Source organism: Mastigoproctus giganteus, chromosome 5 (assembly GCF_048544385.1).
Source record: "Mastigoproctus giganteus isolate SK-2022 chromosome 5, ASM4854438v1, whole genome shotgun sequence".
Taxonomy (NCBI): Eukaryota; Metazoa; Arthropoda; class Arachnida; order Uropygi; family Thelyphonidae; genus Mastigoproctus; species Mastigoproctus giganteus.
This window is the reverse complement of record NC_143579.1, coordinates 148694081-148712803: the sequence shown is the minus strand read 5'-3', so window position 1 is coordinate 148712803 and position 18723 is coordinate 148694081. Positions and strand designations below refer to the sequence as shown.

At 37.1% G+C, this 18723-nt stretch overlaps 1 protein-coding gene across 5 annotated transcripts in view; it reads left to right on the top strand.

Annotated features, from left to right (window-relative positions):
- Lztr1 (Leucine zipper like transcription regulator 1) overlaps positions 1-18723 on the top strand; it is a 609234-nt gene that overhangs the window by 355220 nt on the left and 235291 nt on the right. For all 5 annotated transcript variants that reach the window (XM_090374223.1, XM_090374222.1, XM_090374224.1 and 2 more), the window contains 2 exons: positions 6546-6749; positions 12363-12461. In XM_090374223.1, the coding sequence (XP_090230349.1) occupies positions 6546-6749; positions 12363-12461 (303 nt within the window). The remainder of the gene's footprint in view (positions 1-6545; positions 6750-12362; positions 12462-18723) is intronic.

The window sequence follows — 18723 nt, the reverse complement described above, 5'->3', positions numbered from 1 at the left end:
CTAAGTCCGAGATACGAATGAACCCTACTGCTTACTGTGTCAGGAATATGCCTTAATTTTCTCACTGGCTATGGGCTCATATGGACAATGTGGACTCATTGTTAATACTAGCAGACTCCAGCACCTGAAGACCAGAATCAACTGACCGAAATCTATCACTGAATTTATACACGCTCTGCTTAGATATTGACCATATGAGATACTTGAAATAATTTGAAGCATAACGAAAAAATCGTGCTGCAAATAGCAAGTGTATTGCCTGCACACTTTATTCTTCTTCATAATTCAGTGCTTTCATATCAACTTGGATATGTTTTTCATTCTTCTGCTACTTTTTATATCGCACATTTCGTTGTTATTATCATTGTTTTTAAGAAGGAAAAAAAAAAAAATTTACGATGGGCAGTTGGGTAATCAGAACAAAATGGCCGAGGAGTGATGACAATAATGTTTCCACAGGTAGTTCAGAAGCTAATAAGATAAGAAATATTATTGTGTGACACAGAGCAAAACGGAAACAGAATGAATAATGACAAGTTTAATAGTAATTGGAAAACACACATATATTAAAACATACAAAAACTTTTAGTTATTATGGTAACCTTCATCAGTCAAACTGACAGTTAAGAGTATGGAACATGAGGGCATGTACTGACAGTCATGTATATGAAACTGCGCGATGCAACAGTTTATTGTTTGATGTTGAAGCCTGTGACTGTGACTTATGTAAACGTTGCCAACATTTGTCATTCATCAAAATGGCTGCTTCAATAATAGGGTGGAGGCAACATCTACTTGTTCTGTTGACTGAGGTATTAGAGCATTTGGTGTTCAACGACTCCAACCAGGCACATTGCCAGTAGTGGCAGGACCTATCTACAATCACAACATTGCAATGTGGGTCAATATTGTGGCAGGTTAACCAGAAGTGTTCGACAATGGCTGAGTGTTCTATGTCCGCTAAGCGGATGGCTCTTTCATGTTCCAAAAGACGTTTTCCGATCCGTCTCCCAGTTTCCCTGATGTAGCAGCTAGTGCAGTCACAGCAAGAGATGCAGTAGACTAGACCACTTTGTAGTAAGGTGGGAACCGATGTTTTCACTCTAGAGATGAGGGATCACAACTTTCTGCCTGGGAGCTGTACACACTTTATTCCATGTGATTTTAGGATCCTAGAAACCTGTTGTGATAGGTTTGGGTAGTATAGGATAAAGGCGCTTGCGGTTGACATTACCTTGGATGTTCCTGTTGGTTGTTATGTGGTCATACCTGTCAAGGGTACTGGTGGGATAGCCACACCTCACAAGATCCGCCTTGACTTTAGCAATCTTGGTGCACCTCTTATCTACAGAACTAACGTGGGTTAACAAGGTCCGTGCAGTGCCAAGAAGATGGCTGCACGTGTGTGCTGACTAAAAGTTGGTAAATTGGCCAGCACACATTGGTTTACAGTAGAGAGTTGTCTTCAAGTGCATGTGCTCGCATTGGACAAGGGTGTCTAAGTATGGCAGGGTATTGCCTGATTCTAGTTCAATGCTGAATTTTATGAAAGGCGACAGAGAATTTACGTAGTCACCTGAATCTCTGGGGATAACCGCAAACACATCATCCACGTAGTGACAGAAAAAGGGGATGGGATCTGGTACATTCGTAAATGCAAGAACCTCTAATTCTTTCATCGTGATATTTGCCATGGCTGAACTAACTGGGGAACCCATGGCTGTGCCATGCACCTGTTGATAAATGGAGTCATTGAACATAATTGTGTGACCTGTTAAGCACAGTCTGAGGGCGGTGGAGATATCGTTTGTGTTAGTTCGGTCCTGCTGCCAAGGGCCTGGTCATTATCCAAGAGTTCCTTTGCACATGTGATGGCAAGTTCCACTGGGATGGAAGTGAAAAGCTATATCACTATCCAGCTCAGAAGATCAAATCATTGCATCATTTGATGTAGTGTCTCTTTTCACCTCCATCTTAGTGGAACTTGGCATCACATGTGCAAAGGAACTCTTGGATAATGACCAGGCCCTTGGCATCAGGACCGAACTAACGCCAGACGATATCTCCACCACCCTCAGACTGTGCTTAGCAGGTGGCGTAATTATGTTCAACTACTCCATTTACCAACAGGTGCACGGCACAGCCATGGGTTCCCCAGTTAGTTCAGTGATGGAAGAATTAGAGAGTCGTGCATTTACGAATGTACCAGATCCTGTTCCCTTTTGGTGTCACTATGTGGATGATGTATTTGTGGTTATCCCCAGAGATTCGGATGACCAGCTCTTAGTCCACCTCAATTCTCTGTCACCTTTCATAAAATTCAGCATTCAACTAGAATCGGACATTGCCCTACCATACTTAGACACCCTTGTCCAACGCGAGGACACTTGCTTGAAGATAACTCTCTATCGTAAACCAATGTGTGCTGGCCAATTTACCAATTTTTGGTCAGCACACATGCGCAGCCATCTTCTTGGCACTGCGCATGGACTTTGTTAACCTGTGCCTGGATCCACTCTAGTGCTGTAGATGCAAGGTGCATCAAGATTGCTAAAGTCAAGGCAGATCTTGCGAGGTGTGGCTATCCCACCAGTACCCTTGACAGGTGTGATCTACAGACACATGACCATGTAGCGACAAACAGAAACATCCAAGGTAATGACTCAACCGCAAGTGCCTTTATCCTATATTAATCAAACCTATCACAACAGGTTTCTAGGATCCTAAAATCACATGGGATAAAGTGCGTACAGCTCCCAGGCAGAAAGTTGCATCTCTTGCCATGACTGCACTAGCTGCTATATCGGGGAAACTGGGAGATGGTTCGGCAGACGTCTTTTGGAACACGAAAGAGCCATCCGCTTAGCGGACATAGAACACTTGGCCATTGCTGAACACTTCTGGTCAACCCGCCACGACATTTACCTGCATCGCGATTGTAGATAGGTTCCGCCACTACCAGCGACACACCTGGTTGGAGTCATTGAACATCACATGCTCTAATACCTCGGTCAGCAGAAGCAGTGGATGTTGTGTCCACCCTATTATTGAAACAACCATTTTGATGAATGACAAAAGTTTGCAACTTTCACATGTCACAGCCACGGGCTTTAACATCAAACAATTAATTATTGCATCACGCAGTTTCATATACATGATTGGCAGTACACGCCCTCATGTTCCACACTCTTAACTGTCATTTTGACTGATGAAGATTACCATAATAACCAAAAGCTTTTGTATGTATTTAATATATGTGTGTTTTACAATTAGTATTAAACTTGTTATTATTTATTCTGTCTTCTGTTTTGCTCTGTGTCACACAATAATCCACAATAAGAATGAATCATTCAGGTAAGCAGTATATCGTGAAAATTTGGACATTTCAAGGTGAAACCACCAATTTCTGGTCGAGAGCCTTCATATTCCAAATCAAAAGGAATGAAAAAGAATAAAAAATATCAAGAGGAATTTATGAAGTATGGCTAACTTAGTGTTGTTGACGATGATTAACGTTCTGTGTGTGTAATATGCTACGAAAAATTGGCTAACAAAAGCACAAAACCTATTAAATTATAAAGGCACTTACATGTGAAACACTCAGAGCTAATGAAAAAGATCGAATCCTTTTTTCAAAAGACACACTGACGCCACACATGGTCAGAAATGTTTCATGAAGAAACATATGGTAGTTCCTTGCAAAGCTTTAAAAGCATTGTGGGAAGTTTCATTTTTAATGGGAAAAAATTCGAAATCTCATACTATTGCTGAATCTCTTGTTCGCCCTGCTGCAACAAAAATGATTTCAGTTATGCATGGAGAAAAGTACAGTAACGATTTAAAAACCATTCCTCAGTCCAGAGACAAGTCTTGCCGTGTATTACAGTTATTGCGAACAACATAAAATTAAATTTATTAAATCGATTGAGAGAAAGTCCAATTTTTGCAATACAGTTAGATGAATCCACAGATATTTCCAACTTTGCTCAGCTTATTGTATATGTCAGATACAGCTACGAGGGAGATATTTGGATAATTTTTCTATTTTTGCAAAGCTTTGTATGGAAGAATGACGGCAAGAAGTTTTTGATGTTATAAATATTTTCTTTCAAACAAATAATCTAATGTGGAACAAATGTGTTGCGATTTGTACTGATGGAGCGACTGCATTAACAGGAAAAAATAAAGGTTTAAAAGACAAAGAAAAGGAATTTTTTTTTTTTTTATGAAAACCCCAAACACGAAAGGTATCAAAACCTATAGTACTTAGTACCGTGCATGGGTTGAAGGAGAAGTATGGGGGGAGGGGGATGCCGGAAACTTTGCTCTAGAGACTAAACATGGGTTTCACCACTTCAAGCCTCCAATAAGCAAAGTGGTGGTATTTCACCGGTTGATGAAAGTCATCTACCACCTAGAAATTGCTCCAAATAGTTTTTAATCCTTGCACTATACATAGGGAAGCATTAATAGTGAAGGAAATGCAAACACTGATTTGCATGAAGTTTTGAAAGATGCAGTAAGTGTGATCAACTTTATTAAAAGTGGAAGCTAATGCATTAAGGGCTTATGCCTCAAGCTGCGAAAGAGTTAGACTATGTATATTTTAGTGCACTTGCATCATTTATACACAGCCAACTATAATTGGCTGTGTATAAATGATGCAAGTGCACTAAAATGTACATAGTCTAACTCTTTCGCAGTTTGAGGCATAAGCCTTTAATGCATTAGAGTCGTAACTTATATTATACACCATCAGGAATCTCTCATATTGTGCAGATATACTTCACAACTGTTTTGTCATCATCACATCACTTGGGTACCTACCCACCCACCGAAGAAGGGCCAAATAGCTCTGAAACGGTGCCATCTGGGTGGTGGTATCCACTGAGAATAAGTAACAGTCTTCTCCTTCGGGTGAAGCGTTACTTATTTGAAGTAGTGCAATGTCATGGCAACTCTTCATGAATGTATTCACAATATGAGATGTAACTTAAACGATGCCGCTATTGCAAATTTGCTAATCTATAATTGGCTGTGTACAAATGATGCAAGTGCACTAAAATATACAAAAGTGGAAGCTTAAAAAGTAGACTTTACACTATACTTTGTAATGAAATGGGATCCTCTTATGAAATGCCATTTTTGTTCTCTAAAAATATGGATACTTTACCCATGGCATTTACTGCCGTGAAGGGAATTTGTCACTCACCATCGTAACGCCACTTTATTTAGTATGGTAGGACAAATAAAGAAACACTTCTTTTTTATATGAAAGTAAGGTGGTTGTCCAGTGGTAAAATGTTGTGACGTCTTTTTGACTTCAAACATGAAGGTTTATTGATTTTATCGGATAAAAATCAGAACCTTACTCAAGTTGTTTACAAATTAAAAATGGCTTCCAAAACTTAGTTGCCTTCTTGGTATATTTGAAAAACTTAATGATATAAATTTAAGTCTTCAAGGACAGGGAGCTAATCTATTAATACTCAGTGATAAAGCATTCAAAAAAGAAGCTTAATCTTTGGAAAACTGAATTGGAGTGTAATAATACTGAAATGTACCCTTGTGTTTCTGATTTTGTTAATAGCGATAATATTGAAATTTTACAATTTAGGGATATCATTACCACCCACCTAACAATGCTAATTAATAATTTTTTCAAACTATTTAATGTATCTTCAAAAAAAAGTTGTACTGGATTTGTGATCCCTTTGCTTTTGAAATTTCTTCTTGCTCCAAAATTAGCATTGACCAAAAGGAAGAGCTTATCAACCTATCATCTGATGAATCATTATGTGCTCATTTCCAGGCTAGAACCTGTGAAAAATTTTGGCTTTCTCTTCGAGACGAGTATCCAGAATTATTGAAAATGTCGATACAAACCTGCTACCTTTCAGGTCTACATATTTATGCAAGGTTGGCTTCTCAAAATTAACAGCTATAAAAGCAAAACAACGTTCCAGACTTGATCCAGAAGATGACACGAGATTAGCAATTTCAAATATTGAGCCAAATATGGACCAAATATTATCGGTTATCCAGGTTCATCCTTCTCATTAATTATTTTGTTTTGTAATTGTTCATTTTTTATTGTTTGGTAATTTTAATTGAAGAATAAGAATTTGATTTGTTGTTTTTGCTGTACTGTATTCAATTAAAATATTAAACAATTATTTTAATTTAATTAAAAAGAAAGCAATTTTTTTATTCCTTTCTCAGTATTCAAAAATAATTTTCTACTACATAATTTATAAAATGCCATTTTTGTTTTATAAAAATCTGGGTGTTCTACCTCAGGGTTTACATTGAGGAGTTGCGTCAATTTTATATTTAATAAAAGGGGTCGCGAGCAAAATAAGTTTGTGTGCCACTGATCTAGATTATACAGTCACTGCAGAAGATTTCCTTCCTTATTATGGGGAATTTTGATAATCTTCTGATAATAATAAGTATAGAATATTTTTGAAATAACAGAAATGGAAAAATTCTTAAAATTATCAAAGTATTTTCTTTCATTTTTGACACTTCCTCCATCTTTTCAGGTTCCTTCTGGCAGATTATTTCATGCTGCTGCTGTGATAGGTGATGCCATGTATATATTTGGAGGTACAGTTGACAACAATGTTCGTAGTGGAGAAATGTATCGTTTCCAGTTTTCCTGCTATCCAAAATGTACACTGCATGAAGATTTTGGTCGTTTATTAGAAAGTCAACAGTTCTGTGATGTTGAATTTTTAGTTGGCTGTGTAAGTTCCTGTGCTGTTTATTGACATTTTAAAAATTTAATTGGCAAAAGCTTTACACGCAGCACGCTTACAATTTGTATATACAGTATATATGAAACCAAATTAGAGAGATTAAATTAATGAAAAGCATACTGTAGGGAAAAATCAAATAATACATGGTAGACACAACCCAGCAACTGGCAGACTAATGTTGACTGCAAAATTTCAAAATTTTAAGATATAGAAAGGGAAATAAAACTTAAAATATGAAATTTCGAAACCACTGAAGAAACTCTGTGTAGTTGCAACACTATGAAATTTCACTGCAGAAGATTTCAAGCAGTAAAACTATATGTCAAAATGATAATATCTAATAAGCGAACTATAACATTGGGAACTAATGTCAGAAAAGATAAAGTACAGTAAACCCCCGCTATTCGCGTTATCTGTATTCGCAGTTTCGCGTATCCGCGATCGCTGATTTAATATAAAATGAAACCTAAAAAAATGTGAATTTTAAACCGCTGTGAATATTATCCGCCATAAAAAAACATGGGCGTGGCTAAAATTATCGTTCCCAGTCAAAACAGCGCTCAGTGGGTGGGGGGAGAGGGGTGACAAAATCGCAAGCGTGGATGTTTTTCGCTAATCCTTGTTCAGTATGTGTTATGCGCTTGTAATGGAAGTTTTCGTCGTTTGCTTTTAATTTATATGCTTATAAATTGAATAAATTTATCAATTTATAAATTGATATGCTTACAAAAGTGATAAATCTACCGTTTTGCAGCGTAAAACAGACTTTTTCGAGTGTGTTAACGGACGAAAGTTACTTTATTGTGGACAAGTTCTTTCTAACCCGTACAAAAATATGGCTACGAATAACAAGAGAAATGCGAAAATATCAAAGAAGGGGACGACATTAGTGAATAAAATTGAGTTATTAGACAAAATTTCTAATGGTGAAAGTGTCTCCTCAGTGGCAAAACATTATAAAATCAATGAGTCAATGGCAAAGAAGAGAAGGACAAGTTAGATCGGACCTTTATGTAATGGACATGGGATAGTATTAGATACCCCACCTGAAGTTGCAGAAGAACCCAACAGTTATTTTTCCTCATGTTTACAGAAGAAAAACCTTTTATATCAATGAGAAATTATGGGATTTAAGTTGAAAAAAAAAATGTAATTAATGATTGAAATTTCACACGTTTATTTAATGAAAAACTTTCGAGCCTACAGGCCAGTAACTGGGATTGATGGCATATACCCTCTAACAGGGGTGGTGAACTTTTTTAAGGGTGCATGCCAAAATTGGCTAAATCTTTTAAAAAAACTATTCTCGTGTGCTCAGAACACAAAATTGGTTAAATATTTTAAAAAACCAGCCTTGTATTTCAGAACACATAATGCTTTATTATCCTTTTTAATTATACCAAATCTTTCACTCCAAGATTCTTGAAATTCTCTGCTACCCCTCTTCATTTGAACGTTTTTGTTTCTTTGTTGGTTGAGCTGACATTCTAAACAATCTGTGAAGGGCAAATAGCAATTAAAATTTTTATGAGAATTTATGGAATTAATGAAGAATAATCTCCACACCACATACAAACCATAATTGATAATGAAGGAGGCTGCACTAAATACTGAATGTGGATAATATATCTCACATAACTTTACCAATAACTTACGTTCTGAATAAATGTGACTGAATAAATGATTGAATAAATAAATGTGAAATATATGAATTTTTTTCTTAATTTATTTTCAGAATTTCGTCGTTATGTCTCACTACTCAGACTTCAAACAAATCACTTTATGAAGTTTGAATTTTTTGGGACGCTCTGAATTCCGCTTGCACAAAAAAATTTGTATGAGTGCCAACTTTGGGTACACGTGCCATGGGTTCGCTACCCCTGCCCTATAATCTTAAGGAAGGCAGCAAGTGAGTGCATTGAATTATTGGAGCTAATTATGAGAGCATCATTGGACTCGGGAGAGATTCTGTTGGATTGTAAAAGTGCCAGCGTGTCTCCAATACATAAGGGAAGTTCTAAGAGTGAAGTGGGAAATTACTGGCTGGTTAGTCTAACTTCAGTAGTAGGGAAAATCATGGAGACAATGATGAAGAGTGGAATTCAGGATCATTTAGATAGAAATGCAACTCAGAAGGATACTCAGCATGGTTTTGTAAAGGGAAAATCATGTTTAACTAATCTGGTTAGCTATTTTGACAGGGTCACTCAAGAGCTGGACTTAGGGAATAATTTTGACATTGTTTATTTGGATTTCAGCGAAGCATTTGACTCAGTCTCAAATGAGTGGTTATTTATAAGCTGAAACAGGTTAGAATCACTAGGAAAATCCTTAGATGGACAGCTGGATGGCTTCAGGGCAGAAGGCAGAGGGTTGTGATAAATGGTTATTCCTCAGATTAGATTGGTGTAAGAAGTGGGGTTTCCCAGGGTTCAGTATTGGGACCACTGTTGTTTTTGATTTTCATACTTGACATCAATGAAGGGATAGAGGGTGTGATATCTAAATTTGCAAATGATGTGAATTGGCCGAGTAGTTAATTCTCACTGCCAATCAGAGCTTCTTCAGGGTGACCTAGATAGACTTCAGTGATTGTCAAGAAAAATGGCAGCTATGCTTTAATCCAGCAAAATGTAAGTATTGCATCTGGAGAACGGTAACCCCAAAATAACTTATATACTTTGTGGAGTTGAACTAAATAAATCAAGTAGTAGAGGAAAGGGACTTGGGTGTTATGGATACGGTCAGACATGAAGTTCTCAGAGCATTGTAGACTGGTTGCAAGGAAGGCCCATGGTGTCCTATCAATGATTTATCAAACAATTGCTAGTAGAGATAATGATGTCATAATCCCATTATATAAGGCTATAACCACACTTGGAATACTGTGTTCAAGTGTGGAGACTGCATCCAAAGAAAGACATTGTGCTTGTTGAAAGGTTCCAAAGATCGGTAAATCACCTGGTGAGATTGGCAAAAGGGCGTCCATATTGAGGGAAGACTTCGAATATGTGTGTTGAAGAGCTTGGAAACTAGGTATCGTAGAGGAGACTTGATTGAGGTGTTTAAAGCTGTGAGAGGCATAAATGAAATAAATGGGGATGAAATTTTCACGGTTATAAATGATGATTCTAGAACTAGGGGCCATAATTTCAAGTTATGTGGGGGAGATGTTTAGACTGGATTGCCTGAAGTTTTATTTTAGCCAGCGAGTTATAAATTACTGGAATAAGTTACCTATATGGGTTGTAGAGGCTGACAGTTTGGGGAAATTCAAAGGTCAGCTGGATAATTACCTACAGTAGGAGGAAAACGCTTAGGTTGTCTATTTCTTTTTTTTCTCTTATTAATTGTTATATTTTTATTTTTTATTTTATATTATTATTATTATTAATTTTTTTTTTTTTTTTTTGGCTGGTGCAGCATAAGCCATAGGCTTCCTTGCACCATGTGGCCATTGATAATACTAATATGCCATAGCTAAACTATAAATTGTGTTCATGTACTAGCATGTCTGATACACCAATTACTTATATGCTGCTAAGGGTAATAGTGAAGAAGGGTAAAAGGGATTTTAAAACTAACATTAACAAAATGAATACCAGATTAATATTATTAATATTTAAAATTTATCACATGCTGATTACGATTACGGCCTTTATACATTGATGGGCACTCAACAGTGATACATGAAGCAGGACTGCCCATAGATGTTCCCAGTATTTGCTGTAAACCAAATTACCGTTGAAGACTAAGTTATTGCAGATACAAAGATTAACAAGGTTCCCTGTTGAGTGCCCATAAATGTAAGTAATAGATGCATTAGACATGCTATTATAAACCCAATTTATAGTTTAGCTATTGCACGTATTATAGGTTATTACTCAAATAATTTCAATGCCATAATAGTTTTAATTATATCAATAAATATGCAACAATCACATAATGTTCAATTATTTAATGGCATTAGTGCTTATCCATGTACCTGTACTTTTATCTGAACATAAGTAATCATTTTTTGTAAAAGAATAAGAGAAGTTTACCTCAATATGATATGTAGAACACTTTCGCCTCTACGTAACATATTGAGGTAAACTTCTCTTATTCTTTTACAAATATTGATATCAACATAGAACGTATTGAGCATTATAGCTCTGGTTCATACTATCAAATAAGTAATCAGTGTACATAGTATATTTTGATTTGTTTAATTAATAAATCACAGAACCTGAAATATGTTGCATTTTGTGCACTGTCGATGTTATAAAGTAATACAAACATGGTGGGAATATTTTTCACACCATGTTTGCAGTATTTTACAATATCAGTTACTTCTTGGTAACAAGATAATTAGTTATTTACTTTTCAATTCTATTAACCACAGAATAAAAATAGCAGTGACATCATCATAATTTATCTGTAATAAAAACTACAAAAGTAGTATGAATGGCATTTAATTGTATCTCATATTGTGACTATTCCTTCACAATGAGTTACCATGTATTGCACTACTTAGAATAACTAATGCTTCACCAGTAGAGAAGACTATTGTTACTTATTCTCAGGCGATACCACTCAGACGGCACTGTTTCAAGGCTAGTTGGCTATCATTGGTGGGTGGGTAGGTATACCCCAGTGTTGTAATCATGCCAACCCAGTTGTGAAGTATAATTCCAGAATATGAGAGATGCCAGTTGGTGTATATAGTAGTAATACTAATAAACTAAATGCTACAAAGCGTGGTAATGCAGTGTATTTGCTATTTTTATACTGGTAATACAGTATAAAAATAGCAGTGAAATAGCAGTACGAATGGCTAATTCATACTGCTTTCATAGTTTGAAAATCGATGATAGGCCAACTAGCCTTGAAACGGTGCCGTCTGAGTGGTGAAGCGTTAGTTATTCTAAGTAGTGCATTACATGGTAACTTGTTGTGAAGGAATAGTCACAATATGAGATACAATTAAATTGATGCCATTCATACTACTTTCGTAGTTTTTATTACAGATAAATTTTGGTGATTTCAATGTTATTTTTATAGTGTATTACCAATCCGTAACATATTATGCCTTGTAGTGTTTAGTTTATTAGTATTAACCACAGAAATAAAAAAAAATTCAATTAATTTAAATGATAAAAATGCCTGAAATGTAACACACTGTGTTTGTTTCATGCATATATTAACATAAGAAATACAGGGCGCCTCTGTAGCTAGTTGGGAAGGAGCAGCAGTGCATAGCACACGCTTCTTGATTAGACCGGGGTTTGAGCCTGTCACCACCAAATACGGAGGAAGCGGAAAGGTCAGGGAATGACCACTGCATATCCCGGAGCAATATGGCCTTAGTTGCTAATGCTCCTAAAATCCAAATAACAAACAAACAAGAAATACAGCATATATGGTTTGGATTGGCCTACTTTAATGAAATCAGAGTAACACTGAAAAATATGCAAAGATAATGTGTAATTGTAAAAATTTATGAATAAATGAATGAAGTTGTTTGTCAAATATTTCGACAAAGCATATATTTCTTTTTAATATACATATATTAATCAGTTTTTCTTTTTTAATGTTTATTTTTTATTTTTTATTTTTAAGGATGAAGAACATATTCCTGCTCATGTGGCCTTTGTTGCTGCAAGATCACAATGGCTAAGAAGTAAAATACGGCATGCTAGAGAAAAACAGAGGGACATGGTATAATTCTGTTTTAGTGTTGTAATTTTGAATAGAAGCTGCTTCTCAAATTAAACACTTTTATGTCTCTTGAAGATTTTAGCTAAATACAACAAGCAACTCTTACAGTTGAACCAACTGGTGATGTCACCAACAGCATATTCTAAATGGGAAGCATTCAAGAAAGTAATCTTGGAAGTTACCAGGCTTTTTGTTCCAACTAAGAAATAGTATTCTAGGTTTAGGCCCACATGGAGGTCAGATCAACTAATGAGACTAATGAGGCATAGAAGAAAAATACATGGGATGCATATAAATTATCAGTTGACACAGAAGCCTATGGTCGATATAAAGTAGTCTTTTTTTTTTTTTAAGTAAACCCCAAACACGAGAGGTATTAGAACCTATAGTACTTAATACCGTGCTTGGGTTTGAGGTTGAGAAGACGAAAGAAGATATTTGTTGACATTGAACTTGAACTTTTGTAGACTGTAATTTTCAGGAAATATGTATGAAGGAAGGTTGTTCCAAAAAATGGCAGTTGAATGAATAAAAGAGGAAGATGAAAATTGGTTCTGTGAGTTTGAAGTTGGACAGTAAATGGATGTTGGCTGGTGGCAGCACGTGTTTGGATTGTTGTGAAAGAGAGAGTGGGAATTATAGAAGCGAATTCAGAAGAACAGTGCCCGTGGAAGTCTCTGTAGAAGAGGGATGCACCAGAAACAGTGCAGCTATGAGACAGCGAGTGGAGAGACTCTGTTAGAGATGAATCATTAATTAACCTAACTGCCCTCTTCTGAATGGAATCAAGAAGCCTGAGAGAGGTTTTGGGGGCACCACCCCAGATGTGGGAACAATATTCCATGGCAGGGCTGATTTGTGATTTATACAGAGTGAGAAGCTGTTTGGAAGAAAAGTAATACCAAGAGTGAAAGAGAAAACAAAGTTTTTTAGATGCAAAGGAAGCAATATTTGTAATGTGCTTGTGCCAAGAGAGATTAGAAGTCAGGGTAATCCCCAAAAGATATATATCATTTTGCCTAGAAATTGGAGTGTCACTAAAGATAAGCATAAGAGCAGAAGAATCCTTTTTGTGAGATATAAGACAAGACTGAGTTTTAGAAGGGTTGAAATCAACTAAGCTGTCTTTGCCCCACTGGAGAATTACCTTAAGATCAGCATTTAAGGAATTGGTAGCAGATTTTCGAGAAGTTGAAGCTGATTGAGCAGGGCAGGGTTTTTCAAAATGGAAAGTGGAATGCAATGTGCATTCATTGGCAAAACTATGGATAGGATTTCCAGTCGATGGAAGGTCATTTATATACAAGAGGAAAATGGGGAGGAAAGAACTGAACCTTGGGGAACACCACCATTAGTGGAGAAGTTAGAAGACAGAGAGCCATCTGCCATCACCCTCAGTGAGCGATCAGAGAGAAAACTGGATAACCAATTACTAAAAACAGTTGGCAAACCATAAGATGGAAGCTTGTTTAGAAGACCTTTATGCCAAAAACGATTGAAAGTCTTTGAGATATCAAGAGCAACTACTTGTGTTTCACCAAACCTTTCCATTGAATTAGTCCATAAATGGGTAACATAATCCAGAATATAACCAGTGGATCGACACTGACGGAATCCATACTGGCGATCGTTGATCAGACGGCAGGTTTCTAGGTAGTTTAAAAGTTGGCGGTTAATTGATTTCTCCATTACCTTAGAAAGAATAGAAGTAATTTCAATGGGACGATAATTGGATGGGTGGGATTTGTCACCCTTTTTAGGAACTGGCTAGATATGAGCAAATTTCCAAGCAGAAGGAAAAAAAAACCTCTGGAATAAGAAAGTGAAAAAAGACTGCAAAGAATAGGAGTAAGTTCAGGAGCACAGGTTTTAAGAACAAGTGGAGAAATACCATCAGGACCTGGAGTTTTCTTAGCATCAAGATTCGTCAAAATCCTTCTGACATCCTTTTGACGGAAGGCCACAATAGGCATTGAATGAAGAGTGTTGGGAATGGTGAGAGGCGTTTTACCAAGATCATTAATATATGAGTTGGAAGAAAAATGGGATGCTAGCAGGTCAGCTTTATCCTTGACTGAAGTGACAACAGAACCGTCTGGTTTGGACAGAGGTGGGAGCAGAGATGGGCAAAAGTTGCGGCCAGTAGCTTTGGAAGTGACCAGAATGTTCGGCTACCATTATGGCAAGAAGCAAGTTTTCTACTCTTATCCTGTTCATACTCTAGTTTGGACTGATTAATAACTGCTTTACAAATTTTGCAAGCTTTGGTGTATGAAGAAAATGAAACTGAAGAATTATAAACAAGCCAATTACGATATGCAACATTCTTCTCTTGAACAACCTTAGCACATTTATTGGAAAACCAAGGTTTAGATAAAAAAATTTATCTAAAAAAAAAAAGATTTTAGATTAAAAAAAAAATTTAGATTTGAAAGTGGACTGTTGGGATAAAGGATTCCATTTCTACAAGAATGATTTCACTGACACGACCTGACCAAAAGTTGACATCAGAAGTTTTGAAACACTAATCCAACCAAGGAAAAGAAGAAAAGAAATCTTGCAGGTCATCCCATTTTGCATTCTTGTAATGCCAAACAACACGAGGTTGGGAATAGCCATTAGATAAAAGCTCCATTGGAGAAGAGACAATCACCAAGTTGTGATCTGAAGTGCCTAAAGGACCTCCCACTTCGACCGTGTACTTAGAAGGGTTATTTGTGAGAAAAATATCAAACGTGTTGGCTGTATGATTAAGATTGTCCAGTATTCTTGTAGGTTAATGAACAATCTGTGCAAGGTCGTTAGTAATTGCAAAAGCCTCAGCATTTCAACCAGCTGGGTTGGTGTGATTAGAAAACGGAAACCAGCTGGAGTTGTGAACACTAAAATCAAGAAGGAAAATTACCTCACTGTTAGGAAAGTTGGACTGGAGAAAGTCAAGTTGTAAAGAAATGAAGTCAAAGAGCTCCAAGTGATTAGTGGAGTTGGGAGAACAGTAGAGATAACAGATGAATTTGACACAATGAGGTAGAGAGATTTTAAGCCAGAGAAGATCAAAATTAGGAGATTCCAAATTAACAAGGCTCTGCCAGGGAATATCGGAACAGATATATGCACAAGTACCACCTTTGAGGCGAAAGGAATCATACAACGAATAATTTGGGCATCTGAGATGAGCAGTAGTTGAATCAACCGATAACTGAGATTCTGTCAGAAAAAGTACATGGGGTTTGGCAGACTGCAAGTGGAAATGGACATCGTTGAGATTAGAATTGAGACCACGTATATTTGTGAATATACGTGTGAATATAGTCTGTAATCAAGTCACAAAGGAGGTTAAGCAAGTGAAGGCAGTCTATGAAAAATCTTTGGCAAAGGATTCAAAGAAAAACTTTACTTATATAAACTATAAAAGCAAGGAACAGAATCAGATTGGTCCACTTGATATCATTGGTTTGACTGTAGACGATCATTCTTAGAATAGCTGCTGAACTAAATGAGTATTTTGCATCTGCATTCACACATGAGGAGCTATTCAGAGAGGCCCCAGGTGCCAAGCTTCATTGTGATCAAGCGATTCTCTGAGCTATATATAGAGCGTTTTCTCACTGCGACAGTTTTTGTTAATTTGGAAAGTTTTTCTTTCGTTTAAAGTAATTTATTGTTAACTTACTCTTACGAATTGTAAGTAAGTTACAGAAAGGAAAACCACCTTCCTTTTTTTCTTTCCTTAAAACTAACAAACTAGCCTACACCACTTGGTCACTCTAGCGGCACTGCTTCTGCCTCCCCATGGCGGGGCCAGTAACCTTTGCAGAAAAGGTTGTCTGCCAAGTGCTAAAAGGAGCTAACATGGATCATGATGACCATTATCCCTCTGTTGAGCCTCATGCCTCCACCTGTTCAAGGACAGACTAAACTGACTTTGACACTTCCCATCCTAAGAGACAAAGAACAGAAGGATCCAAAAAGGAATCACCTCTGTTTCTTATAAATACATTCCCAAACAAGTAAACCGATAGGTGCACTTTCTCCATTTTTATCCAGAAATGTCTCAAGAATGCTGCTGGACCACCTAAAATGGTGAAAACACTCTGCTCCAGAGATCTACTTATAGAGACTATGAATAGTAGGCACTCTGAAGCCCTACTGAGAATCTCAAAATTTGCAGATACTCCAGTCACAGTAATTCCACATGCCACCATAAATTCATCCAAAGGAGTGCTGTCTGAGTGGGACTTAATAAATGTTACTGAAGAGGAATTAGTGTCAAGAGCTACAAGACCAAAAAGTTGTACAGGCAAAGCGAATTAAAATCAAAAAAGACGGTGAACTGGTTCTGACACGCAGTTTTATACTGTCCTTTTCAACACCAATCCTTCCAGATACAGTTAAGGCTGGATATCTGAACTGCCATATCCGACCTTATATCCCCAATCCTCTCAGGTGCTTCAAGTGCCAAAAATTTGGCCATGCTCAAACAGTGTCTAGAGGGGTTTCAGTGTGCTCCAACTGTGGATCCAAGGAACACACACACACACACAGACTGCCCAGCACAAACACCAATATGTCCAAACTGTAAGAGTAGCCATCCAGCTTACTGAAAAGTCTATGAAACCTGGAAAACAGGAAAGATACAGAAATACAAAATAGAAAACAAAGTGACTTATCAAGAAGCAAGGAAACAAGTTTTGCTCACAGTACTGAAACTGTCATATGCAGCTGCAACACAAAAATACAAATCGGAAGGAACTCAAACTGAAGTGTCCATACCACCAGCTGCCTCTATTTCCGACTGGGCTCGAGCTGTTCTAACGAGGCTGCAGGAGTCTCCTAAAGAACAAGTAAAAGACCAAGCAAATAATACCCCAGTCACCGTACTGCCAACTATTATTCCATCACGTTCAGATACTGAGAGTCTGAGAAATCTTAAACTGCAAAAAACTAACCACAGATATGGAAACCGATGACACCACTAACAATGATGAAACCATCTTAGAAATACATGCTGATGAAGACATGGATACTGCACGACCCACTTTCCCAAGAAAAGATAAAATAAAATTGGAACGTCATAAACAGATTGGCTCCAAAAAACTGTCAGAAATACTTTCTACTGTAAAAGCTAAATAATGGATCAGTTGATTCAATGGAATTGTAGGGGCCTTCGTAGCAACATAGACTATATTCATGATTTGTTAAATCAGCATCATCCAGTAGGTATCTGTCTACATGAAACGAATCTCTCTCCACAAGTGACACTTTCAGTTAAAAACTATACCTTGTTCAGGCAAGACAGGATCACTACCCATGGGTCACATGGTGGTGTAGCTATATTCATTGACAGTAAAATCCCATCCAGACGCATTCTTGTACTAACCACTTTAGAGGTAGTTGCAGTACACCTTGCTCTTGGCAATAATGCTTACTCTTGTATCCATATATATCTCACAAAATCAGAACTGCTCAGTAACTGATGATTTTATCCTACAACTACCCTCTCCTTTCTGCATGTTGGGTGATTTTATTGTGCATCACCAGTTATGGGGATCTTTACAGACAGACAACCGGGGATGAACGATAGAGGCTTTTCTTGTTAAGCATAATCTCACGCTGCTTAACACAGGCTCCCATACCTATGTCCATTTTCCAACAGGCTCAACCTCTGCTATAGACCTTATGACATGCCCATCCACATTATTTCCAGACTTTAATTGGAGAGTTTCAAACAACCTATTAAATAGTGACCATTTTCCTCTAATCTTTAAGCTCTGCACAAGAAGAAACTTACCAGTAAGCGGTCAAACTAAATGGAAATTCTCGAAAGTTGATTGGAATAAATATGCATCCAGCATTACACTAGATGATGATATTATCCAGCATCACTCCATAGATGATGCTGTTAAACACATTATAGACCAGATGTTGGCAGCTGCTGCTATTGCCACTCCTCAAACTTCAAATAAAGGATCCAAACACAAAAACTACTGGAGGAATTCTGCATGTAACACTGCTAATAGAGAAAAGAACAAGGCATGGAATCGGTTTTGAAAGAATCCAACCACTGCCAATCTCATTATCTACAAGAAACATAACGCCCATACCCGTTACATCTGCCGAAAAGCTAAAAATGAATCTTGGATTCGTTTTGCCTCATCTGTCACTAAAGACACAAGTGCAGGACTAACCTGGCGGAAAATAAGAAGCCTTACTGGAAAGTTCCATCAATTCCTTCCTAAATCATTGTCTACAAAGGACAGGA